The following is a 26,499-nucleotide window of genomic DNA, read 5'->3' on the forward strand; positions in this document are numbered from 1 at the left end:
TAATAGAGATCATGGAAATTCATGGCAAATAAAGAAATGGGTGCTCATTTCATTATTAACGCCTGTAAGGTTTTACCTTCTCCTAGGACTTTAAACTTGGAAAGCTGCAAAATTTTCAGTTTCTGTGATGATGGAAAAGCCCTTCCTAGCCCCGGGATGAAGCACCAGTGGTATGTTGGCACTCGAAGACGACTCAGCAGCTCCAGCTCTCCAGCGTTATGTTCTCACATGAGATGCCTGAAAGGCGCAGAGCTTGGCCGAAGTGGGAGGATTGTCAAGAGTACAGCAAAAAGCACAGCCCTGCCAGAAGGAAACCCTGCCAGTCTCCGAGTCACTAAAAACAGAAGTGTTACAGCTCCTCAGAGAAAAGGTGCCAGAAAGTTCTACCAAGGGCAAGCCACCCACACGTTTCCTGCATCTTCATTTTTTTTTTGGAACCAACCAAACCATTTTAGATGAAACTTTCTATTTGAAAAGGTAGAACAGGTCAGCTCTGAGCAAACACCCCATCTTTTTGAGAGAAAACATGCAGAAAAAAGGGACTTTTGACAGCCCAAGGGTCATGAATGATAGACAAAAAATTCTACATTCCCCCCTCCACCATCTTCTTCCAGCAATTAAAAAAAAAGTAAAAACATCCAACTTGACTGATCTGGAAGCTGAAACTGTTGTTTTTGTTTTTGTTTTTTTTTTCAATTGATATCACCCTGGTTTCCCCTTGTTTCTCACACCTACTTTGGAGCAGGATATTCAGCCTCTTTGTCTTTATTTTGATTCCTGCTGAAATGCAGATTTATACAACACAGATAACTGTGTTGCTTTTTCAGTATAGTTACAAATTTGTTACAGTCCAGCAGAGATTATCAATGTCTTTGGCACATCAAATGCTAGCAAACACCCCCCATACAGAATGACTTAATTTCCAAATGAATGAAGTCAAATCAGTCAGTTTGACTTGTCAGCTCCCAATACGAAAACTATTAAAAAATTGCAAAGGAGTCACAGGACATGCACTGGGGCACATGTAAGAACTGTGCTGAGGTGTCAGTGGCCTTGGGGCACACTCCCTTGTGCACAAAAAAATAAGAAGAAAAAACAACTTATTAAAACAGAGATTAAGTAATTGATTTTAAAAAGGCACACGGCATAGATACCAGAAATTATGAGGTGCACATGGCAGCAGAGCTTTAGATAGAATATTTTTTTTGTACAATAATTCATGGTAAGAAAGAGAGGGAAATACCAAGCTGCATTCAACTGCAGCTAGTTGGGTCCTCCACTACATCACCGGGAAGGCTGTGTAGCACCTTCCTGCCCATCAGAGGGCAGTCGGTGCCTGCGAGTGGTGCCATTTCCCTCTATCGGAGTCTAATGCTGCCTCCATAAATCGCTTGATAAGGCTGCTTTCTAAACAAAATAATTGTGGCTTTGGTTTAATGATCATCATTTATAAAATCTTCAGTCATTTAGACGAATAATTTTCAGAATGTCTGACTTCATGCTGGTTCTTTTGTATCCAAAGCCCTATTTTTTATGATCTGCACAATGACACAGCACGGCAGCAGGCTCCTTAGATGATGCCACAGACTGACTCACAATAATTTATCTAAGAAATCCTGCCCATCATTTCCAACTCTAGAAAATTATCAAGTGATAGAAGAGGATCTGGTGGATTTATTGAAGTTAAAAGGATGTGTGTCCTTAAAGAGTTCATATGAGAAGATGCACAGCTCCATGTTTTTCTCTCCCACATTTTAGAGATGCACTAGGAGTAAGCAAATCTAAGGCCTGACAAACATCTTTGCGCTCAGTGCTAAAGTAGTATCGTGCTCCCATTAAGTTCAATGGTTTATTTAGATCAGTTGCTGCAAACTATAAAACCAGCTCTGTGGTGATCTGAAACAAGCCATGTGCATAACAAGGAAGGGGGGCAGAGCAAGCAGCAGTACCTTTTCCGCAGAAGGTCCCCATCCAGCCAGCACTGCAAGTGCAGGCTCCGCTCACGTGGTCACAGACGGCTCCGTTCTGGCACTGGCAGCTGTGCTCGCAGTTTGGGCCAAAGCTTCCCTCGGGGCATCCTGCAGTGGGGAATCAAAACCAGATGACAGGTTAATTCTGGAGCAGACCACGGATCAGCGGGGAATTTTTAGATACATGGGAATTCTGACTATTTGCAAAAGGAGAATTGAGGTGTACAGGTAATGCCCTAAAACCGAGATCATTAAGCGCTCTCCTTGAGGTGCAGGTAAGCTGGGCTGTTTTTGTGAAAGCTTATTTTAGAAAAATGTCAGGGTGTTGAAAGCCTAAATTCTGCACAGGAAAGTAATATCTTGTGATAGTTGCAAAGCCTGCAACTCCACAGTTGCTGCTTGATGACACTTTACACACTGGTCTAGCGCTGCTGGCTGGCACGTGTCCTCTGGGACATCCACAGCCAGGAAGGGGAAAGCTCCCAGCTTCAGTGCCTCCCCTTGAGGCCCTGTCCGCTGTTTTCCTGCAAATCCTTATTCCCCAGAAAGCTGGAGAAAATATGCAATGTGTTGGCCTCCTTCAAAAAGCTCCAAACTGAACGCTGCATAATTCACTTTCAGGCTCTGCTTTGAAAAACTCAGCCTAACGCATTACATCTGGGGGACAGATTAACAATTACAATTCCACCGCAGTTAATGTTAGCAGTTTTAAAAGATTTGCACGGTATTCACTATCTGAAGAAATAAAACAGCATTTGAGAATGAAAATAAGTTCTTCCAGGATTATAGGAAAATCAATTAAGAAGAGGGCCGGTTGCCTAATTGACATTAGATATTTTGGACAAGCTGAAATGCAGAGATATGCTTAGGCTAAACACAATATTGCATGGCCTCTATTCAAGTTTGAAGGTACTGTGAACTTCCCTCTAGATAAGCTATGCAGATTATTGCCAGCTCTCTTAAAAAAAAGTGTAGGATTTTAGCAATTATACCAACAAAGTGATTTTCAGGCAATCTGGAAAGAATCACAGAGAACAGAAAACAGTGAGGATCCTCAAAGACACCTCTCTGCCTGCAATACAGCAGTGTTTGCTGCTGCCTCTTTGGTGCTGTAGGAGGACAGGGAGAGAAGCCAGTGCAAATTTAGTCATTCCTGCAGGATAGTGACTCTCTACTAACTGGAGCCATCCCCTGGGTCTCTTACAGAGGCTATACATTGGGATGGGGAACAGAAGGATATCGAGGTGCCCTATTTTTTTGCTTTCACTCATCTGTGTCTGAAAATGGGACATGGTTTACTGGTGAACTCACTTCAATATATGTGCACTTAACAGGTGAAATGCAGTCCCAGTGTTGAATTGTATTCCAGTGCAGCAGCAGGTGGGGGCTCTCAGTGAGCTTCCTTCAAGCCTGCGGCGTTTGGCCCGGAGCCGAGACTTTCAAGGTGATGGCAATGGGTCAGTACATCTCACAAACGATTTCACAGTCCACATCACAGAGAATCTGCCCTCTGCTCAGGCAGGCATGCCCAGAAACATCCCCAGCTCCGGAGAACCTGAGCTGACTGCAGAGCTGCCAGGAGAAAGAGCCTGACCTGCAGCAAGGGCCCTGGTACGCCTTGGGAGCAGGGGAGCTCTTGGATGATAACACAAACCTCGCCTCCAAGGCAGCATAAAGTGCTTAGGGAAGAGTTACTGCTTTCATAATCTTGCTCACACACACACAGATGTATGTATTATATATATATATATATATATATATATATAAATACGTAATTAAAGTGGGGTAAAATGCAGACTGAAGAAAACAGCAAACCTAGAGAGGGAACATCGGGGTTGCCAAAATTTTTCTCTGAAGCAATGGCTTCATTAACTGCCTTGCCTGTGTCAGAGAAGACGAAGCCTAGCTGTTTGGCTACTTCCTATCTGCAGAGATGCCATTTTGAGAGAGGTCAAGAGAGAAAGCTAAGTGGAGCTGGCAGCTCTTTCTCTAGGAGCTGGGCTTCCCATAACTGACCTTCCATTCCCTCTGTGCCAACAGCAACAAGAGCAGCTTTCCAGGGTTTTTGTCTTAGGTCACCGTTCCAGATTAATTGTTTTGACATTTCTGTGTGACACCAGCAGTTAATTCTGCCTGCACTACCGAGACTCTGGTAGCTGGATCTGTGGTGCTGTAAGATTCTCAAACTAATAGATAAAATCTTTATTTTATTCAATAACAAAAACTATAATAAAATAGTGCAACTATGCAACTTACTGCCACAAGATGAACCGGATACCAAATGTTTGCATGGAATAAAAAAGGAAAGAGGCACATTAATTGGAAACAAATACCACGTCGTAATAAATATAGAGATATTGCTTCTGTTTCAAGAAGCTCCCACGTGACAAATTGCTGAAACCTGGGAAAATGTCAGAAATTCTCTATATATCTGTTTTTATCCTCTTAAGGCTTCTGCTATTGACCTCTGCTAGAAACAGATTAGTGGAGAGCGTGGATCACTGGTAAGATCATTGCGCAATTCTTGCTGTTAATAAAGAGAGGACCCCAAACCTTCTTGATTTTGCTTCTGTTATGTACATGCAAAGCATTTCTATCTGTCCGGTCTTAAAGAGCATTTATAAAGACATGCATATGTAAAATCAAATAAATATAACTGATATGGAAAATTTTATGCTACAAGCCAAGCACACATCAATCCTATCATTTATGCAAGGTCTTAACATTAAAAATAGCCATTTAGGCCTGAAAATAACTTTTCTGGAATCCAAATTAGTGGAAGTATCTAACCCCAAATAAACCTGAGATCCCTTCAACACAAGTACTCCGTGCCATGGAGGCCAAGTAGTCGCGGCTCCTCCTCAAGTCAGTTATAAGGAAAAACAATTTCCGCTCCTTGATTTTGCAAATTCCTCATGTTGACAAAGTTGCAACTCACTCTGTTCGCAGTGTTTCCCAGTAAATCCTGGCTCACAGAAACAAGATCCAGTGACAGGGTCGCAGCTACCATCACTGTTATTGCAGACACAGGTGTTTTCGCAGCGCAGTCCCCAGCGGCCACTACTGCAGGCTGAAATGCAAAAGAGCATTTATGTTGAGAATGAACTTTGAGCTTGGCTGATGAACTATTTTACATCTAAATAACAGAATAGAGAAGATGCTGAATAGCCCCTTAATATACAGGCACTCTGGACTACACTCAGCTGCAGCAAGTGGCACAAATCAATAGAAATAAATACAGTTTTGCTCATTTATCCAAGCTGAAAGTAGGGGTCCATAGGCAGTATTACAACACCTGTATAAAACCATTCTCAGTCAGTTCCAATCAAACACAGTCACAAACAGAGGCTTTCTTAGAAACAAAATATCAACTAGTAGCTGACTTAGCAAAAATCCAAATAATCAGAATTAGCTGGTAGCTACAACGAGCATCCAAATTGAATAAAAAATCACTTCTTATTAGCAATTAGCCGTTTGCAGGAATTACAAATGGACAAGGCAGCTTCTTTGCCTCCTGAAGGCTGGATGCCTTTCTGCACAAGATGCTTTTGTCAAGTACAGGGAAATGGACTCAGCAGAAGTGTATCTGGATGAGATTGGATGTCCTGTGTTAGACAGGGATTCAGACTTCAAATAATCTAATAGCTGGCTTTCTGGCCTTGAAATGACAGAAGAAAATGGGAGCTTCAGATGTGTACTGTCTCTGAAAATCAATCCTCTTTCAGGTGTGCAAGAAAGGTTTAAGTGTCTGGTGTTAGGACACTTGCATTTGATTTTTGGAAAGTCAGATAAGGCTTATTGTTGTGCAGTGGAATATTTTTATTTTAGTACAAACTGTTTTTTGGAGAGGAGTAGGGCAGGGACAGACAAAGTCCTAAAAGGGAAAAATAAGCCTTTTTACCCTCCTGAAAATATGTATTTTGTCTTTCTATGTTTATTTAAGTGCCTGAATGCTTCTGAAATTAAAACAAACAAACAAACAAAAAACAACAAAAACAAACAAACAAATAAACAAGCAAAACCAAAATTTTGAAAATTTACAGGGAAGGAGGAAAAAAAAAATTCATCTTCATGGGACTGCTTGTATTGTCTTGAGCATTTCTACATAAAATCATTGCAAATTTTCCAAAGGTTGCAAATCACCCTGAAATATTTGTTCCCTCCCAGCACTGTGTTGACTGACAGTGGCTGCTGAAAAAGAAAGCCACACCTTGTTTTAAGAAAAGAATTGCTAAAACAGGAAGCATGAGTAAGATTTCTTCCCAAAATACTGGGAGGTGAAACATGGACATGGAAAAATCTCACAGTCTTTGTGAAGGCAACGTAACTGCTTTCATTCTAAAAATCATGTAATATGGTTATGACAGCGTACCAAAAGCACAGCATCTCCTTCCTTTCTTGTAAGGATAAGGATGAATGTGTCAGTTATGGAAAAAAATAAAGGGTTTTGGAGCTGTACATCTGCTTCCTGCCCAGTCTGCAAGAGCTGAAGAGCTGCCTTTCTGAGAGGTCTCTGCAAAACAATCTTGGTCACAGCTTTTCCCATACAGAAATAAAAGCCTTTCTTCACCATGGTCACATAATTCTTTAGAGAGGCTAAGGATTTATGGAAATTTATCTAAATGGCTCCACACATTTCTGACTGGTTTGACTCTTAAAATATAGATATTGGTAGAAGCTTCAGATCCTCCCAGAATTTTCTTCAGTACCAAGTCTGAGAAACCAGGTCCAAAACCTACTATTGTCAACACTCAAAATTAATTTCTATGATTTTATGTGGTCAAGGCCAAGTTCAGAAAGAACTATTGGCTTTCTGCAAGAGAGATTGTAACAAATCAAGCAGATGTAACACGAGAAAAAAGAAAGAATTAAATGGGATGGGTTAACATTTATATGGTGCTATGCAAAAAGGGCAAATCTGGGCTCTTATACTGCCATCAATATGGACAGCAATGCTAAAGTCAACAGAGGGATGCTCTTCTCTTCCAGAGAACAGAACTTCTCCCAGCATTTACATTCACAATTCAGGGAGTGACCTTAAGACACAAGGCTGTACATGTCACTCACTTGTTGAATAAATATCCCCTAAATAAAATGAAAAATTGAGAATTAATCTTGAAACTAGTATGTTCTGAAAATGAAAAAACAAAACTGCCAGTCAAAATGTTGATAGGACAGATGGTATTGGGCAAAGGGATCCACAGTGTTGAAATAAGAGCTTATATCAATACTTTGCGCTTCATCAGCCATCTATTTCAGCACTTTGAACCTAGATAATTAAGGATTATAACCACCCAGGCTGTGCAAACCCAACACCACACAATTTCAGAAGCAATAAGATTAGCAAAAATACATTTAAAAAAATACCTGTAATAGGCTAAGAACAAACAGAGCTGGTTCTTACAGTTGCAGATAAGTCCCTGGGAGATAGCATACGGCATGGAGAGCAAACACGTGTCTGACTTACGGTGTTTGCAGTCGTGGCCAGTCCAGCCAGGGGGACACGTGCACTCCCCGGTGACATGGTGACACAGAGCGGTGCTGCTACAGCTACAGGACAGCAGGCAATTTTGTCCATAGAAGCCATCGGGGCAGGCTGAAAGCAGACGAGTAGACTGCAATCTCACCTAGATAATAACTCAGGCACAGACTGATCTTTTCAAAGAAGTCAGCAACAGCTTGTCCCTAAAACATGCATTAGCTGAATTCAGAAATTAAAATGGTAAAATGAAAGAAACATCTGCAATTTGTATGCTGGGTGGGTAGGGCTCAATCCTGGGAAGCAGAACAGCCTGAGCAGCTTTTGGCTACTTTTGCCCACCAGTAGCAGTCAGAAGAACCTTCCTCAAATGTGTTGGGTGATTTTGTGATGAACCAGGAGAAAACATTCTGGTGCTGAGGTCTGCATGAAGCCTGCTGTCCTGAGAGCCTGGCTGTACTGCCCGCACGATGGCCATCCTCAAGCAGCCCTTAATACCCTTGGGCTGGGGAAGGAGCCACGCCACAGCAGCACAGACCAGTGGCTTGAGCGACTCTCAGAGTCTCTGGTGGATCTGCACAGCCAGCACTGATATTACTCCTTTGTCCTCGCTGTTTAATCCAGAGTTAGCTCAATCGAGCAGCAGTGCTGTCAATGTAATCCGTGAGTGAAGCCACAGGGGCCAGTTGGTCAGCACCTCTTGCCAATCAACTGGAATTACAGTGCAAGTATTATGGCTATTAAACACTGCATTGCTACGTAAATGCTGCTTTAAATTGGGTCTAATGATAACATCATCTTGGGATGCAGTTTAGCTTGTCGTTTGCATTTATCTGTCATCTCCTCCTGCCTGGCAAAAACGGTCAAACCCAGCGTGGGGAACTCCTCAAGCTGCAGGGTATTTTGCCTTGGATCAACATGCCTAACGTGACAAACACCTTGCGAAACAGCACGAAGGTAAAATTCAAGCCATAAGCTGACTGGTCACATTGAGTCCTGTTTCACAGAGAGACCGACACGAGCACTTACGTTCAGAGCAGCCCGTCCCACTGTACCCCGGGGGACACTCGCAGGCTCCGGTCTCTCTGTTGCACCGGCCCCCCTGGGCACAGGGCTCGCACGAGGACTGGCAGCCTGAGCCCCACCGGCCCTCGGGGCAATCTAGAAAAACAAGCACAGGAGATACCCACGCTGCCATTTGCTGTTTCAAGGCAATTATAGATTCCTGCTGATTAAAAAAATATATGTATATAACAGTAAAACAATGACAGATAACAGAATATTATGTTATCGTTGTAGACTGACAGCACTTTCACAGTAAATCTTCTGAGTCGACATGATCCTGTGCTGCAGCACACAAGAATACATCTAAAGACAGACACAGAGGCTCTCTTCCAGCTTCCGTTGCTGTGTGTCTGTTTTTTGGTTTTGTTTTTGATACAGTAACATCGTGAGCACTTGGATATCTGCATCTGAAAAATGAATTACTGCACTCAGCAAAAGAAAAACAGGACAGAGATTCAGGAGAGGAGGGCTGCTTTTGTATTTTTGCTGGGCAGAGTGGGGGACAGGACAGTCATAATTTGAAGAGCTGCGTCCCTAGCATCCCACCTAGCTGTGCTAGTAACACCCTTTTTCCTACCCGTGGTGGATGCAGAGAGGCTGGAAGTGAGGTGCAGCCCAAGACCACACCCAGTTCCACCTCTCGTGCTCTGCTGCCCAGAGCAGTGCCATGGCCAACGCTCTGCAAGTGGCAGACAGGCATCCCCTGGCCCCATGGTAGTTCAGTGTTCTGAGACCTTCTTCATCCCTTTACTTAATCTCCCACAATAATGTACTCCTATTCATTCCCTCCATCTATTCCAGATCCTTCACCTGCTGGGTCCACACCAGGACCAGATGACAGTTTCCAAGCTAAACCATTCTGTGATTCTGTGATCTGTCTTTGGCCAACACCTTCAAGAGCTTCTACAGCACACTATGAGCATGCAGCAGCATGGTCCCAAGCTCTGCTCTTGGACCCAGAGCTGCTGCAATGCCCTGACATCTCTGCCCAACTTGCATAAACCCTGCCCAGGGGGGTTATGCAAGTAACTGCATCATGCAAATAACTGCATCATGCTCCCTCTCTACAAGCAGTCCCACATGGTAGGTACCATATATTCTGCACCAAGACTTATCCTTTAAAGACCTGTTCTTCAAATAAAGCATATTGCAGTTTTGGTGAGAAGAAAGACAATTCAGCTTCTTCCCCCGTCTGCCAAAGCAGAACACTCAGTGCCCTAGCCAACACTGAACTCACCTTCCTTACAGGTAGCACCAGTTTTCCCAGCTGGACAAATACATTTCCCAGTCTGTGGGTCACACGGAGCTCCTCCGCAGCTGCAGCTCTGCCCACAGTTCACCCCGAAGCTCCCGGGCGGACAAGCTGTGCAAAGGAAAGCCCAAAAGCTGATTAATACAACCGAGCATTTAGAAGATATTAGGAGTCACCAACAACAGCAATTTGAAACTGAGCAGTGCTGGCACAGAGTGATCTATGTTAGCATCAGTGTCTCATGCCAGCAGCAAATGTACCCTTTAATCTGCGGCTTCTGCCTCTGAACATAAGGTTCACGGGTAAAATTTCCCATCCAGTGTGTACCTCCCGGGGAAACATGCAGTGAGTACCTACATAAATGGCATTTTTCTCCGTGAAAACCAGGTGGGCAGGGATGTTTGCAGGCTCCTGTCTCACGATTGCACAAAGCGTCGGTAGAACAGTTGCACCTCAGTTTGCAACCAGCCCCATAAAAGCCAGGCGAGCACTCTGGAAAATGCGAGAAAATGCAGAACACGGATAAGAAAAAGCAAGAGCTGAGGAAACTGAACAGAAGTCAGAAAAAAAAAATAGCAGAAATTTACAGAAAAATCCATTATAACGTGTATTTCAGAGGTGTTGATAATGAAATGTAAATAATAATTAAACACATGCATGGCCATTTCAGAGAGGTTACTGCTTAAATACAACCCAGAACCAGTGTAGCAGAGTACTTAAGGCCAGATTCAAATACTGAGCCATTACAGAATTACTCTTATCTGTTTATACCTTCTGCTGCTCTCTGCCTTTGTGCAAAGCCAGCTCTGGGTGAGAGATGCTCTCCCCCAGAATTTAGCAGACCACCAAGAACACTAAAGATATTTAATATCATCACTACTATTCTCCACCAAACCCCCCAGAACCAGTGTCATAAATCTGACACGTTTCTGCGTGCCTGGAGAGGAATCTGAAGGGAAAATCTTTATTGCGTTACTCCATTACTGTCTACAGAGATACGCAAACAAGAATACAGAACACAATTCTCTTTGAACTGCCCCCAAAACTACAAAGAATAAGTTGAAATCAAAGATCTGAAAATCCGAAGGAAAAGCAGCATTGCTGAAACCCCTTACAAATGAGCCTGCTGGAATAAAACAGATTTTGCCACTTATTTACTGTCTGCATGAAAAAAAAAAAAAAAAAAAAAAAAGGAAAGAGAAGTGAAAACTCCCACTATCTTCATTATTTAAGGCTGTAACAGAATTTGTTTTCTAGATTCCTGTTATCGTTTGATCAGCTTAAAAATGCAGCATTCTTATGCTGTGTTCCCACTGATGTTCCTTCAAGCTCTGTGATATCAGGCACTCGGAGAGTTTGCAATATGGAAAATCAGAGACAAAATAATTAGCGGAATATGAATGTGTTAGTAGCAGCGGCTCAACAAAGCACACAGGAGGAGAAATACTGATAGGCTGAAGGAATAAGCAGACGAGGAAATGTGTCTTGCTGTTCTACCTTTCTGACACTTCTTGCCGTGGTAGCCAGGCTTGCAGGCGCAAGTCCCGTTCCTGGCGCTGCATTCCAGCGTGTGCTCCTTCACGCACTGACACTCCTCCGAGCAGCCAGCTCCGAAGGCCCACCTGGGACAGGCTGCAGCCAGATTAAAAGGAAATTAAAAGGAATCGTTAAGTCTGTAATTATGCATGAGTTATTTGAAATCGTACACTTCTGCAGAATGCAACTGCTGCAAAAAACAAGATGTTCATTTTACTTTGGGCAAATACATCTACATTCCTTTGACAGTGCCTATTGATGTGGGCGTGTAAAACCGAGTTTACATGGTTCCTCTATGAAGTGATTCACTTCGCTCAAGCAAGATGTGGTGAATGCAAGAACCAGAAATGTTTTGAAACTAACTTGGTTACGTTTCTGAAGGAAAAATATTTGGATACAGTCCAAGACAAAAGGATTCATGAAAAAAATAAATATCAAGCAACCATTGTTTCCGTCTTGTATAGATTTTCCAAACAATAACTGTAAGTGCAAAGAATCTCGATTACCTATTTTGTAATATTTTTCATTTTGATCTGTTTTATTCCCATTAAATTTTTGGTAGTATTCCTGAGTGTGCTTGTATACCGTGAGCACTAACATTCAGAAATATTCCCACTTCAGGGACAAAACCTAGATGTCTCCAGAAATTCATGTGGAGAGGAAGACTCATTTAGACACAAGTTTAAGGGAAAACCTAGTTTTTGTGCTTATCTTTTTTTAATTTGCCATAGGATGGGCAGTGAAATTATCAGACTTGAACCTCACCAACTACCCAAGCTTTAACTTGACCAACCCAACCAAGCTATAGTCCTCCCCTTTATGTGTTAACAAAACTCAGTCCTTATGGCAAGGATTAATTGTTACAGGAAAAGATAAATGGAGTTTCTAGGGCTTCCCAGAGTGCGTGGGAAATCCTCTCCTCCATCCCACTGTCCCTAGCTCATCACGGGGCTTGCAACCTGTGCCAGACCCCATCATGAACACTCTAGCTAAACGCACGTGAGCAAGGCAGGACCTGAAGCCTTATTCATTTTATAGGTCCTATGGAATCTTTCTAGGACTGTTACGATATGCACGTGTTAAATAAACAGGTCAGAAAAGTTACTGGGACTTACTGAGGTGGCAGAAGCGCCCGTACAGCCCGGGGTCACACAGGCAGGCTCCATACAGCCGGTGGCAATAGCCACTGTTGGCACAGTTGCACTGCTTGTTGCAGTTCTTCCCGAAGAGTCCTTTGGGACATCCTTTGAAGAGCACAAACACAGCAATGCGTCAGTTGTTAAGTATTAAAATGGACACCAAATCATCTCTCTTTTAGCAGGTACTACAGAAAATACCATGCTTTGTCACTAGCCTGCGGCTGAGCTTCTGTGCAGCCCATCTTTGCAAAGCCCTTGCGTTTGCTCATCCATCCTCTTAACTCTTATTTAAACAAAAATCACTCACGGCACTCTGCAGGGCTGTATTATGTCTTGCACAATGGAGGCTGTTCTCATTTGGGCCCTAAGATTTACCACGCATAACGACGGCTAGATAGGAATGCAGGAAGGTGGCGAGGTTTCAGGCTGACACCACACCCAGCAAGACGACAGAAACCGTACCGTCTTCACAAAATGTCCCCTGGATTCCTGGTGGGCAGCGACACTGCCCTGTGATGGGGTCGCAGGAGCCTCCGTTCTGGCACTTACAAACGCTGGCACAGCCGTCACCGTACGTCCCATGGGAGCAAGCTGTGGGGAGAGCAGAGAAGATGAATGATCACCCACCCCTGTGCTCGACAAGAAGTGAAATGAGACTCCAGTCATCAAAGCTGGGCAGTGAAATGCTCCCTGTAGCCAAGCGGGCTCCAAACAATGTCATAGTCATTCTATATAAGGTAATAAACATTCACCTAATATTTCCTAGCTAATTTTAAAATGACACCTGAAGTAACCAAGCTTAGCTAAGTGGAGGAATTTTTGATGTACCCACATTCTCCCCTGCATATGCTTCACACGATGCATGGGGCTCAAAAATCATTGCCTGGCAAGTACAAAGTGTGAAAATCAGAGCACAGTTTTGAACATTTGGAAATAAATATTTTAAACATCTTTTTTTTTTTTTTTTTTTTTTCCCAAATGCTATTATAAAAATGTTGTATTTTTCTAACACAGTCTCCAAAATCCCATAGCTGACCATGTAGAGGAGAGGATCCACAACAGCACAGGACTCCTTCCTAAAGCTCTGATTACTCCAGTGCAAAAAAAAAAAGATTTGTGAAATACAGCATTGCTCCACTGTTTGCAGCTTGAGAGCTTGAGCTAGCTGAGTAAATACAATTGCTGGAGTCATCAGACTTAACTGACATTTTATCAATGTACATTAAAAAACTTGACATTTCACATCAATTTCCATTTGGTTTCTATGGTGCATTATTGTAGAAATTTAGTTCCAGTTTTCTCAACTGCTTAGCTTACCCTAAACCCCTGAACTATGCTGGATTTTAAGAAAGCAAGAGAAAAGAATGCAAGCCATCACATCGGGCTACTTCCTACAGATTATATATCCTTCATTGTCAATGCCTACTTCATCGGACTGCAGCTTTGGCTTAATAACACACTTCCATTACTCTGCGTTTTAAATGCCAAAAACAAATTCCACAACATTACATGCATAGATATCTAGTGTAAATATAGAGAAAAATGTTATTATTCTTTCTGAAGTGAATGTCAATCCTGTCTCAAAATTTTTATAATCTATCCTGAACCGCTAGAGTACCATGAATACAAGTAAAAACATCTTAACATGACAGCCTGAATTGTCTTAGGTAGAGTAGAAATTATCCTTTTAATCCTCTCCCTTCCTATCCCCTCTGCTCGTAAACAAACTAGATGGTGATTAAGCTGAGGATTGCTGTCTATTGATGCTAAGTAATAATTCTTTGTCATGTTTTTGCCTCATCCGTGACAGTGCAGACCTTCCAAGTACCAAGGGCCATTGCACCATCCTTCAGCAATCTGAGAGCCCCATCTTAGAGGTGCAGGGAGACCTGCTCTAGGGAATCTCAGACACGCAATAGACAACTTTTGGCAAACTGCAGATAAAGAATTGTGTCTGGTACACGAAGCAGTCCCCAGCCTATCTTTCCAGTTGGTTTTGACACAGACTTCTGAACCAGAAAGATCTTCTATCAGGAGGCAAAAATAAGGAGGGGAAAATATAATTTCCAACACTAAAAATTAGCAATCTCCAGAAATCTATGTTAATAATAACAATAATTAATAAAAACAGGACCAAGCTTACCAATACAAAAGGGGAAAAAAAAATAAAAATAAAGGAAATGTCTTGGGATTCTATAAAAAACACAAGGTTAGCATTACGTCCCCCCAGATTGTCACACCACCTGCCAGGACAGACTTCTGAAACTCAGCCGGGCAAGCTGTGGAGCGAAGCATGGCAGGCACACTACAGCACCTGGGCACTTTGCAGCAGCAAAGTGAACAGAAATAGGCACCCACACAAGCACTTAGAAAAAGGCACTGCGCTGCGCTGGATGGCAGAGACCTCATTGCTTGAAGGTCTGTGTCATTTGTTGCAGCATCCTTTCAATTTATGCCATACTTCAATACAATTTTGAGCTAGCAGTGAAACAGCTGTGCTCCTCAAAGACTCTTTTAGATTAGAAGTAGAGCAGTTACTTCGATTTCCTACCTGTCTGCAGGGTCACAGCACTAGGACAAAGCCTCTACCTTTCAAATACACCGTACTCACTTTCGTTGCAGATGATGCCAGTCCAGCCAGGTGAACAAACACAGCCACTGCTCTCACTGTTACATCTGCCTCCATTCATACAGTCCTCACAGCTCAAGCTACAGTCGTTGCCAAAAGTGTTATCAAGGCAAACTGAAAGGAAAAAATGCAGAAGACTCGGTGAGCACCCAGACAAAATATTTCCATGGGATCTTACCTATCCTTACAGGTGCACAAGTACAAAAAGGAACACGTACAACACTGACGATCTGGAAAAAACCCTCTTCAGGTTGTTACCTTTCATGTTGGTAGCACTGCAAATATCACTGAGTCATTCCAGAAGGTGGTCCCAAATGGACATTCCCAAATTTTTGACTTTAAATTGTAAAGTCTGGACAAAAGGAAACCTGGGACTTCACCTGGAATTTACTCCCTTAAATGCTGTGATTCCCCTTCATAAAGCACTTAAAACTACTTTCTAAAATCAAAAAAGTGAAATTGCAATAAAGCTTAATAAAATTGTATATAGTTAAGTGCATTTATTGGAAGAGAACCTCCTTTTCTTCTTGTGAGGCTGTTTTTTCTTTTATTGCAGCAGGTGTGTGCTGTGCTATTTAAGCATAGTCGAGAGATATTTCTAACAGCATAGTTTGAGCTATTCAAGGAAAACAAAGAATAATACACATTTATCACTTCCTTTTTTTCTTCATGGATAATGAAAAGGGTTAGTTCATGTGGAAAAAATAATATGAAAATGTATTCCTCCCTCGCCATCCCTGCCCTCCTCATCTCCCTTGCACACAAATGCAAGCACACCCAGGTGAACCCTCATCTTCTCCCTTTGTGGGGTCTCTCAATAAAGGCAGAGAAAAATAAGTCTTCCTTCTTCTTTGCTAAAACACCTCAGTGAAATGAAGATCTTATCCATCCGGTCAGCCTATTGCCTAGTAAGCTTTACAGATGTGGCTGGAGGCTTTTTGGAAGGGGATTTTGAAAAACACCTGAGAGCAAGCTGGCAGATTACTTCAGCTAACAGAAAGTCAGCAGGCTGGTTGCTTTTCACCAGCAATTTTCAGTGTGAGGCCAGATTTCCTCCAGGTCTCAGCACCCAACTGTTCCTGCTTCTAAAGCTGAACAAATGCCCAGGCTTTCAGAGACATGGAGCATCCCAGCGCTCCCACTTGGAACAGGTTGAAAATGCATACTTCAGGAGAAGAATACAAAATTACCATTAAAAACTTGATGTTTCTACATTACAAAGTTGTTCCGTTTATAGAAAATCACTAATTACTTACATCAGTTTATTGTTTAAAGAATGTTTTTAAAAATAATATAGATTCTAGCACACAAATATGCCTGAAAGCATAAGGAACAAATTAATATTTGATAGGTAAAAGAACCTACTGAACCACGAGCAGTTTCATTCCTCCACCACCTTTTCCTACAAACCATCACATGCTGCAAATCCTCAGCTTTAGAAAAAATTAAAGTGCTCAGCTATGACTAATAATTCCCCCATTTATGTGGCTAAACATAAATAAAACATGCATAAACTGGTCAATAAATATTTGATTGAGGTTTCGGTGCCTGATAATTTTGCCCTTGGTTATCTCATTTATCAGTTTCCCAACTGGTTATCAGTGTCGCTGGGTCTGGCTGGATACTGTATGATCTGGGAGGTCTAAATACTTGTGTTCATAAAAATAAGTTAAATGTTGATTAAAGCTGAGACCAGTTCCTCTTTTTTTTTTTTTTTTTTTTTGCCTGGAAGGCACAGTCCTCGGATGAGTAATTAGAGCTCATACAAAAATCATAGGACATATGTAACAAAAGTAAGAGATCTCATTCCTCCCACTGGAGCAGGAGCCTCCCCATCCCTTAAAACACCTCTTGTGGCTGTAGGGCCAAGGATCCTCCCTTCTGCCCAGGTGGATGGAGAGGGAGCAGAATTAATGGTTGCCCCCACACTTCTCCTCCTGGCCGGCCCCTCTCCATGCTCACCCCAATTCTTTCCATCTCCCCAGTTTGCTGGGATCGCAAGAAGCGCGGCTCGCTCACTCACCGACTCTGTGCACCAGCGTCAGCTCTCCTCGACGCTCCTCATCCTCCTGCGGGACGCCGAGCTCGTAGCGAAGGAGCTGGGGGGCACCTCTGAACTGCAGCCCCGGGGCCCCGGCGAACCCTGCCACAGCCTCGTCCCCACCTAGCGCTGACACAGGCACCCCGTTAGGACCACGGCCCCAGTCCTGCCCCCCAGCAGCAGCCCTACATTTATCTTTGCTTGCTTTGATGCTGGCAGACTTTCCAGCTAGTGCATTTTCTGATTTGTATTTATAAACAGTTTCTGTCATCCAAAATAGCATAAAATGAGAAGGAAAAAAAAATTGCATTTCTCCTGGAAATAAACTCTGGACCTCGGGCAAGGCCATCTCTATTATTATGCCAATTTTTAAAAGGAGAGTTTAATTTTCCTCACTTGAAGTTTGAGATTATTGATAGTTAATGAAAGTCATTACTCCAGCTCATTTGGGAGATGACAAATATAGAGCAAGGCTGGCTCTCCCTTTTCAAGAGCTAAAATTTGTCTTAAAATGATAGGAAATCAGTTGGCTGGCTTTTTAGAGTTAGTTAAAATATTAAACGCTGCCCCAAGTTTAGCAGGGGCTAAAGTAGGTTATAAAAAAAGTTGCCTGGCTAAACTCTGCTCTGGTTACACCGGCAGAAAGCCAGAATCACACCACTGACTGCAGTGAAAAACTTGTTTTGGTTCAGAGCAGAATCTGGCTACCTTTTTTTTTCCACAGGATGTTAAACTTCATTAAATTGTACAAGAAAAATGTCAAAACAGTATTTATTTCTGAAAAACAAGCTTTTTGTTTTCAAACATGTCCAGGGGACTTGAGCATTCACCTCTGAATCTCCAGCAGAGCCAATTGCTTGAGGGTGAACTTGGGACCCATGCATTACACAGAGCTCTGCCTTGGCCACGTCTGACATGGCTCAAGCTGGGCTCCCAAAATCCCAGGATCTGTGAAAATCCCTTCTCTGAATTCACATCTGAGAACTACTTAATGGTCTCCAAGATGTAAAAATAGCTCACCGATGCAGGACCGCCTGTCGAGGCCCAGCCTGTATCCCTCCTTGCACACACATTCGTACGAGCCCAGAGAATTAACACAGAAATGGTCGCAGCTGCCGTTCTCCAGATGACATTCATCCACATCTAGAAAAAGAGAAATGCTGGTTAGGCACAAGTGTCTGTTCGGAGGGTGCCCTGTGTGCCTGGCTGCATCTGAGGAATTACTCTGGACATAAGAAAGCCCAATTTTCTTAGTACTTTGGGGCTCTGTTCCTCACCAGTACAGGAGATATCAAAAATGTCAGAGGAACATGGAACAGATCATTTCACCTATGCTTTTGTCTCAAGTGAAAACAGCTGCTCTAAGCTGTTAAGCTCAGCTGATGCTTTGGATATTTTGAGGGCTCTCATTTTGCAGAAGTAGTCTCTGTAACACATCAGTAGGGTTGTGCATGGAGGGGAGGAGGAGTTCCTGACTCATCTCCAGCAGCCCCACCGATCCATGTGGGATGCTGGCTTATTGATGTATCACAAACTGTAAATGTCGTTTGTGAACCTTATCAGATGAGCTGGCATACGCTGCCCATCCTCTTATCAGGGGAATGGCTGCAAAGCCCTGGAATGAGCTGTGAGAAGGCTTCTCACTGCTGCTGTGCTTGGTCAGACCGGCACGAAAGCACTCACCATCGCAGCCGCAGCCGTCGTTGCTGGGCTGGAAGCCCGCCTTGCAGGCACACTCGTAGCCTCCTGCGTAGTTGATGCAGAACTGGGAGCAGCAGGACACGCCGGTCTCGCACTCGTCCACCTCTGCAAGGATGGGGCAGCTCGTTCAGCCCCCAGGCATGGCCCGGGCTGCACACACCAAGCATACCAAGGCTCTCCCCGACACGTAGCGCGTGGATAATCCACGTTTAACTACCTGCACCTTCATACATTCAACCTTATTCCACGTCAGCAGTGAAACAAAGCTCTCGTCTAACAGTGCATTTGTTGGAAGGGTGGACTGCAAGGTGCAATTGTAGCTTCTGATAGCTGGCAGCCCCTTGCTGTGCCATGCCTGTTTTCCATCCCAAAACCAGTATCATCGGCACGGCTGTGCCAGTGACGAGGTACAAGAAGCTGCTGTCTTCTGACTGCAGGCTCCTGGCTGAGCTCAGCCCCTCCAGCCTGCCATGCTATTCAGTGGCCATGCAAGGCCCTCTTGTCGATGCTGAGCTTGCAAAACATTTCTGAGCACTACCTAGGTGAGCAACCACAGATGGGAAAGGTCAGCGTCTCAATTAACCTTGGAGAGAGTACCAACATTATTAGGAAACACGGACAGGAGAAAGAGGAGAAGGAAAATGTAATTAATCAATCGAGGTGAGGAGGTCAGCATGAAAATGATTAATGCAGGTTATTTGGACACGGAGTGTTTTCCAGAAATGTCACCAGCTGAGCTTCTCTGCAGTTTGTCAGACGATACCTTGCTCTGGGGTTTATTAACAGCCCATTGTCTGTGCAGGAATGCACAATGTGCATCCAACAAAAGGAAGAATTTTGCTGTTAAGAGCAGCTTTTCGCTTCCTCAGCCCTGCCAAGCCCTTCACCTCTGCTCTCCCTCCCCTGGCTGTAGCCAGCGAGGCGGTTCTCCCTCTGACATCTCCATTAGCAGGTCACCGCGCTGCTCTGCCTCCTCTTGTGTGCAGAAATGGGACTGAATGACCCACCCCGCCCCACCAGGCTCTTGTCAGCTCAGGATCCACATCTGCCTCCCTTCCTTCATTTCTCTCATTGTTACAGCTCCAGCATCAGCCCCCCTTCCAGAGCTCTGCTTCCCTCCTGCCCTGCTCGTTCATCCTCCCCACACTGGGCTTTTCTCGTTGCAAGACTTCTTGTCCGTAGTGCCTCTGCATCCACCAGAGCTCCTGCTTGCTACCTCTCCTCCTGTCTGTCTGTGCTGTTCTGTGATGCCTGCTCCTGGTTTGTTTTTTCCTCTCTTCTTGGCTGTTCTTTACAACTTTAATGGCACAGTGACAGTGAGCCTCAACCAGTATGAGATACAGTTTGCACAGCAGAAGCCGTAAACAACAACAAAAAAAATCACCTTGTAAAATCACGTGGAAGATGAAGGAATTTTTAAGCTCTTCTTGAAATAAAAACAACTGTAACTCTATTGCTTCCACTTCCTCAGTGAGACTGCCCACAGCCAGGCTGCAACCTTACCAGTGAGCATATGATGGAAACAGAGCAACTTCCATAACACACAGCAGGGTTTGCACAGGGAACGCTCCTGAAAAGCAGTCCTGATGCTCCCAGGCAGAGCCAGCCAGCCAGAGGAAGGGACAGAAAACAACCCCTCAGCCTCAGCTGTACACAGTGAGACATGGCCACGACACCTGCAATTGCACCAGTGCCCTCTTCCATTTGGGAAGCAGAGCTCCCTCCCCTCCTAATGAATGACCTGAGCAAGCACAGAGCAAGGCAAGCTGGAGCAGGGGCTGAGAGGTGCCGGACGACAGCACTAATTAAATCCTGCAGGAGGAGGGAAGGGATGGGAGGGGAAGGGATGTCCTCGAGCGACAGCTCTGCTGTGCACCCCCTTTGCCAGGGTGTAAATTACCTGTGCAGGTTTTGCTGTCCAAGCCGAGGATGTAGCCGTCGTTGCAGGAGCAGCGCGGCCCCGCCGTCGTGTGCTCGCAGTGGTGAGAGCAGCCGCCGTTGTCGTTCTGGCAGCTATCCACGATTTCCATTTCGATGCCTTGCAGAGAAACAAATCAAAGGGATGGTAAAAAGCAAGCGCAAGAGGAGAGTCACTAGAGAATAAGCCTTGCATAAAAACGCATCCATAAACCAGCTGCTGTAGCAGGAAATATAAACTCAGCTCGCACCTACACCTGGGAATGGCGTGGTTTTGAGCCACTGAACTCAGTATTTGTCTCTCTGTGTCCCAACAGTGGATGATCCTGACTTTGGCAGTGTGAAGCTGGCTTGCAGGTTTGAAGCAATCTGCCGGCTACAGGAGTGTTTACAGGTGTCCTGAGATTGATGCTGTGTCTGAACGCAGCAGTGAGCTCTGCCCTCACCCCAAAGGAGAGATGGAAATATTTGAGGAGCTCAGGTGCTTCAGCTCAACTGAGCCTGCCTGTGCTTTCCAAAAAGCAGCTTTTAGCTGCAGCACAGCAGCACTTCTGTTAAGGCTCTGTCCCCCAGACGAGTCAGACAGTGCCGGTATGATGCTGTTGCCCTGACAGATCTCCCCACCTGCCGGCACATGGTGGGGCTGCACAGACCTCAGACATTTTGGCAAGGTCCAGTGGAAACCCCCGGATAGGAAACGGAACATCTGTCCATCTCCTTCCCATCCAGGTGCTCCATTCAATGATTTCTTTAGGAAGAAAATAAGCTATAAGCTCAGTGATAAAGTTTCTCTTGAATTAGCTGCATTGTTTTATTAGAGGGCTAATTAGAGAAGAATTTTCTGTGCAGTGCAGGAGAGCTGAGAAACTGCACCCCAAAAAGAGCCACTGTACTTCCAGAAATGTCCCAGAATGGAGCAGCAAACAGTAGATCTGGTACAGATGGATGGCATTTCCCCCCTTTTGCAGCTCATGGATACATCTCTGTTGGTAGTTCTCCCTTTTTGTGCTTTCCAGTCTACTTAGAAGAGGGTATAAATTCATGGAACTTATATGAAAGGCTGTATCTCATCCATGCTGGGGTTATTTGCATCAGGGAGAAGAAATCTAGCCCACTGTCCAGCATGCTAAACTGGGATTTAAGAGCCCAGAATCTGACTTAATGCATTAACTTCGTCATTTACTTTGTCTTAGTTCTTCATTTGTAAAACAAGGATTTCCCCAGTGCCACCGGGGAAATGAGAAAATAAACAAAGATTGCGAATCGCTTAAACGCTGTGATAATCCTGATCATAAATATACACAGAACGTTTTTATTTTGATTGCTTGCTCCATAATATTGCACATAAGGCACAGAGAATCGCCATCCATGGAGATGTGCTGAGCATCAAGAAAAAAAATGATCAGAAAATCACAATGAAACTTAAGTGGTCTAAACCACTTTCTTTTTTTTTTATGCCCGTAATAGATCATTTCATATCTGTGTACTAATGGCATTCCCTTTGCCTTTGCACTACTCACAGATCCCCATTACCCATGAAATAATTCTCCAGGACCTCTCTCAAATAATTGTTTTTTGTTTTTAATGTACATGGATGTTTTCAAACTGATTTTTATCCTTATTAAATACTTCTTACATGCATATGCTTGAAGAACGCGTTCCCTCTCTGGCACGCCGTATGTTTTCTGAAGGAAATTCTGCTGAAAGTTCTTGCAGGGTATTATTAGATTGAACGATCGCTGCCCACCTCTGCTACAACAGGTCATACTTTTGTCTGCATTCCAGCGAGCTTATGTTAGGTCCATAATAACACCAGCTCTTCCACAACACCTCCTTTATTAATCTAAATTTACCCTCAAGGACAGCCCAGGGATAACCTCTCAGCGAGCAGCGCAGGCAGCCAGTCCCCATCTCAAGAAAAACACCACTGCTTGAGAAACCCCACTGTGTGGGGGGAACACAACAGGGCTCCCTGATGCTTTGGTTTGGGAAATGTTAGTTGTGCAAATATTATTTTTTTCATCCTAAATCTTGTTTTTTCTTTCCCCGTTTTTAAGCTCTACTTAATACTGTCAACAGTCTCGGGGGAAACATAAGTAAACCTAGACAGATGAAGACAAGAGCAGAATGTCATCTCGGTTTTCTTCTGCATCAGATCCAATATGTAAGAAAATTGGGAGAAGGAGGGCAGGAATGAATATATTTCACAGAACAGCAATATTTTGGTAGCACTGGAACAGAATTCACCAGGCTCTGAAGATAAACCAACAGGGATATTTGCTCTTTGAAATGCAGTAATTAAGGTCTGTGAACAGAGGCTTAGGAACGTATCAACTTGCAAAAATGGCAATAGCAGAAGATGAAGAAAATAATATTAAGCTGGAGTTTTTGCATACATTTATTTTGCTGGGAGTGCTAATCCAACTGAATTAAAAATGAAGCACGGCAGTTTGCAGATAAGATAGCCCGAAATGCATAGCTGGAAACCTGTCACTTACGGTAGCACTGCTTTCCATCAGCCCCCAGCTCGAAGCCGGGATTACAGGCACAGGTGAAGGATCCCAGAGTGTTCACACAACGATGAGCACACCTGGCTCTCCCTTCTGCACACTCGTCAATGTCTAGGAAGCAGAGAGAAAGGCAGAGACATTTGGATATTAAAATTAAAAATATCTCCCTACACCCACATGGCTGTGTTTCCAAATGTCCAGTGAAAAGAGCGTCTTGATGTTAGTCGACAAATGATGAGTCCAGGAGGACTGAGCCCACAGCATTATTCTCCAAATTAATCTGTTTGTCTAAGCCTCTCCACATGAATATTTACAACATCCAACATTATATTTACAGCATCAGTCAAAGTAGCTTGTGATTTTTCCTATAACGAGAGCAATGGTAATAGGAGCCACATGAAGAACATGGAAAAACGTCCTAACTCCTACTACCCTTAAATTATCACTAGGTCCTCATAGCCCTTATATTTAAATTAATGGAGCAGGAATTATCTGTTTATTTCCTGAATGTCAAATGATTTGGATTAAATCATGGCAGGTATGATGGAGACAGATCCTCTCTGTTACATCCCTGAATCCTGAAGTTTCTTCTGCTTAAGTCCAGCAGGGAGGCATCTCCCGTCATCAGAGGAGTTTCATACCATGTGTGAGAAAGTAGAAAAGGTGAGGAGCTGTACATGCTCTGTCAAGCAGTCCCTTCATCAGCTTTACACTCAGTAGTCTGCATTTTGGAGTTAAATGCCATTAAAAGCATCCATCTTCCTAAAATCTCAGCTGAAGAGCATGAAAATATTTTTAAGGAAAAAAGATACTCCTTATACTAACTACTCCTGCCGTGTGGTGCAGCTGCAGACACTAACCTCCGTGTAAAGCCACACGGCACACACCTACCCGACCTCCTGCTCCCACCCTGTCCTGACGTTGCCTTCCAAAATGCGATTTATTCACTGCGACGATCCCGGGTCAGAGCGTCTCGCACCCAGGACAGAGCTGTCAGGTGTGCAGCTCCTCACCCTTTCCCACAGCAAACTGCTTCCCGACAGTTTCTTCTCTCCATATGTGCTGTAATCAGTCCCATGCTCACGGCCCCCTGCACTCGAACACGAGTAGCTTTATGAATGCAATCAGCCTACTTGCAAAAAGAGGCCCCAGGCAGTGCAAACACCGCACACTGACTCATGAAAATTTCAGGCTGAATGGCAGCTGCTCCGAAGCTGCAACGTGTGTAGCTGCTGTTTAGGATAAAATGGGTTATTTCTCCTCATTCTGTAATTAATTGCCACTTTACATGTAGAAAATGTTGGCGAATGCCTCTAATTTTTTTTTTTCCGTTTTTTTTTTTCTGCTTTTCAAATAATAAAAAAAAAGTTGGAAAACCATACCACAGCCACCGACCTGCACATATTTCTTCATAACTCGTAAATACAGCTAATCACTAAAGCATCAGCTCCCCTGACACTTCCCTGCCCTCTGTCTCCTTCTAGCTTGGTTTCCAGATAGTCAAATACCAGCTTGAATTTGGAAAAAAAAAAAAAAAAAAAAAAAAAAAAAAAAACTGCTTTGAATAATTTCTAGGAGAAAAAAACAAAAAACAATTGTTTCACAGTACATTCACAGTTAGAAATGATGCCTAACGTTTCAAGACTGTTGCCATGAGGTCAGGAGGAAAATTTGTTCCGATATATAACGCTGCAAGTTATCTACTGCTTTAGTTCATACGTAAATAAGCAGAACTGTCAATGTGCATCCAAGACAAAACAAGGAACATGCTGACTTTAGGATTAAAATCACCGCTGTTTCCACCTACCAATCATCAGTGAAGGGTTGATGCTACTTGGAAATACTTTACTTTTTTGGTAACCTTCCTCGTATCAGTAATCCCAGTAAGGCTGGAATTGCTAAGGTGTGCAGTGCTACTCACAGAAGAGTTTACAGAAAACTGAGCAAAACATCAAGGCAGGAAGTATTTTGCAAAGCAGCCAGCATTCTGTACAGATAACACAGCAATTTAAATAGTGGTAAAATTTTGGCCAAGATTTCCAAAAGAGGAGTTTGAAATCAGCATCGCACCCTGATCCTGACAAGGCTGTTAAAAATCTGTACACAGTGAAGTCTAGGGATACTTTAGATACATTAAGCTGATAAACTACCCTTGCTTCGAAGCACCATGTTAAAAAGAGAAAAGCAAGTATTTTGGTCTCTAATTCCCACGCATTTCAGGTCAGAAATGCTTTAGATCCTTTTGAAAATCCCAGCCTAAGTACAGGACTTTGGAATTCAACTTTTTAAGCTCCTTTCTTTGGAAATCTTAAGACTTCGTGATTTCTTTCTTCACAGTAGTTTCTCTATGAATATGGAAACAGTTCTCCTGCTAAAAAGCCCTTTTGAATTCCAAATAGGTTTTCGGTGACCTGGTTCAGTGTTATTTGAACCAGTTTTCCAGGAACTGTATCTGGGGCATTATTTTAAAGGGACACTACAGGAATAACACTTCAGCATCCACAAATCCAGTTCCTAGAAACTATGATTGAAATTGGCTGATGCAAATACCACAAGGAGAAATGTAATGTTGTTTCAAAACATATATTTGTACAACATATTTCTTTCCATTTGAAGCTCAGTAAAGCCAGAGCACAGAACAATACCCTTCTTCCCAAGAAACAGTCCACATTTTCTTACCTAAGCAGGACTTCTTGTCTGCAGAAAGATAATGCCCTGGATGACACTCGCATTTGGCAATTCCTCTCTCATTTTGACAGATTTGTGAGCATCCTCCATTCCCACTTGTGCAGGGGTCTATCACTGAAACCAATTAGAGCACACTGTCAACTTAAAGGTCACACTTGTGCCTGAAAATGGTCTTACCTGCCACCGTTACAGCTAACAACTAAGATTACGGTAGCCGTAAAAGATTAGACTGAAAAAAATATTTGACAGAAGTCAGTGTGGAGTTAAATCCATTGTTTTCCTGTGTGCTATTTTCTCTGTTGTTGGACAGCATTTTCCACAGAGCAGCAGCACTTTAAACAGTGGGCAACTGTGGTTGTGTTATTCCTTGGAAGCGGGACAGGAAAAGTACATTTCATCCTTATTTTGCCATAACTGAGCAGATTTCAAGAGCTGCTCTAAACAATAGCAATTAGCACTCCAGTACGTGTGAACCAATAAACACATACAGTGGTGGAGTTTGCCACAGAATAATGTGTATTTAGAAGTCTCTACAGAAAGTACACACTGAAGAGCCCTCAAAAGATTTCTTT

The 26,499-nt window shown here is 43.4% G+C and overlaps 1 protein-coding gene across 1 annotated transcript in view; it reads right to left on the reverse strand.

The window, feature by feature from the left end:
• LOC309881313 (uncharacterized protein) overlaps positions 1 to 26,499 on the reverse strand; it is a 192,302-nt gene that overhangs the window by 32,012 nt on the left and 133,791 nt on the right. Inside the window, exons 7-22 of the mRNA XM_082767152.1 lie at positions 25,919 to 26,041; positions 23,228 to 23,350; positions 20,713 to 20,850; positions 18,795 to 18,917; positions 18,132 to 18,254; positions 17,094 to 17,240; positions 15,053 to 15,184; positions 12,904 to 13,032; positions 12,418 to 12,546; positions 11,264 to 11,398; positions 10,124 to 10,258; positions 9,752 to 9,877; positions 8,479 to 8,610; positions 7,438 to 7,566; positions 4,909 to 5,040; positions 1,950 to 2,078 (exon numbers count right to left, since the gene is read on the reverse strand). Coding sequence (XP_082623278.1) covers positions 1,950 to 2,078; positions 4,909 to 5,040; positions 7,438 to 7,566; positions 8,479 to 8,610; positions 9,752 to 9,877; positions 10,124 to 10,258; positions 11,264 to 11,398; positions 12,418 to 12,546; positions 12,904 to 13,032; positions 15,053 to 15,184; positions 17,094 to 17,240; positions 18,132 to 18,254; positions 18,795 to 18,917; positions 20,713 to 20,850; positions 23,228 to 23,350; positions 25,919 to 26,041 — 2,085 coding nt within the window. The remainder of the gene's footprint in view (positions 1 to 1,949; positions 2,079 to 4,908; positions 5,041 to 7,437; positions 7,567 to 8,478; positions 8,611 to 9,751; positions 9,878 to 10,123; positions 10,259 to 11,263; positions 11,399 to 12,417; positions 12,547 to 12,903; positions 13,033 to 15,052; positions 15,185 to 17,093; positions 17,241 to 18,131; positions 18,255 to 18,794; positions 18,918 to 20,712; positions 20,851 to 23,227; positions 23,351 to 25,918; positions 26,042 to 26,499) is intronic.

The sequence above is a fragment of the Aythya marila genome (genome assembly GCF_965140915.1).
Source record: "Aythya marila genome assembly, chromosome: 9".
Lineage (NCBI taxonomy): Eukaryota > Metazoa > Chordata > Aves > Anseriformes > Anatidae > Aythya > Aythya marila.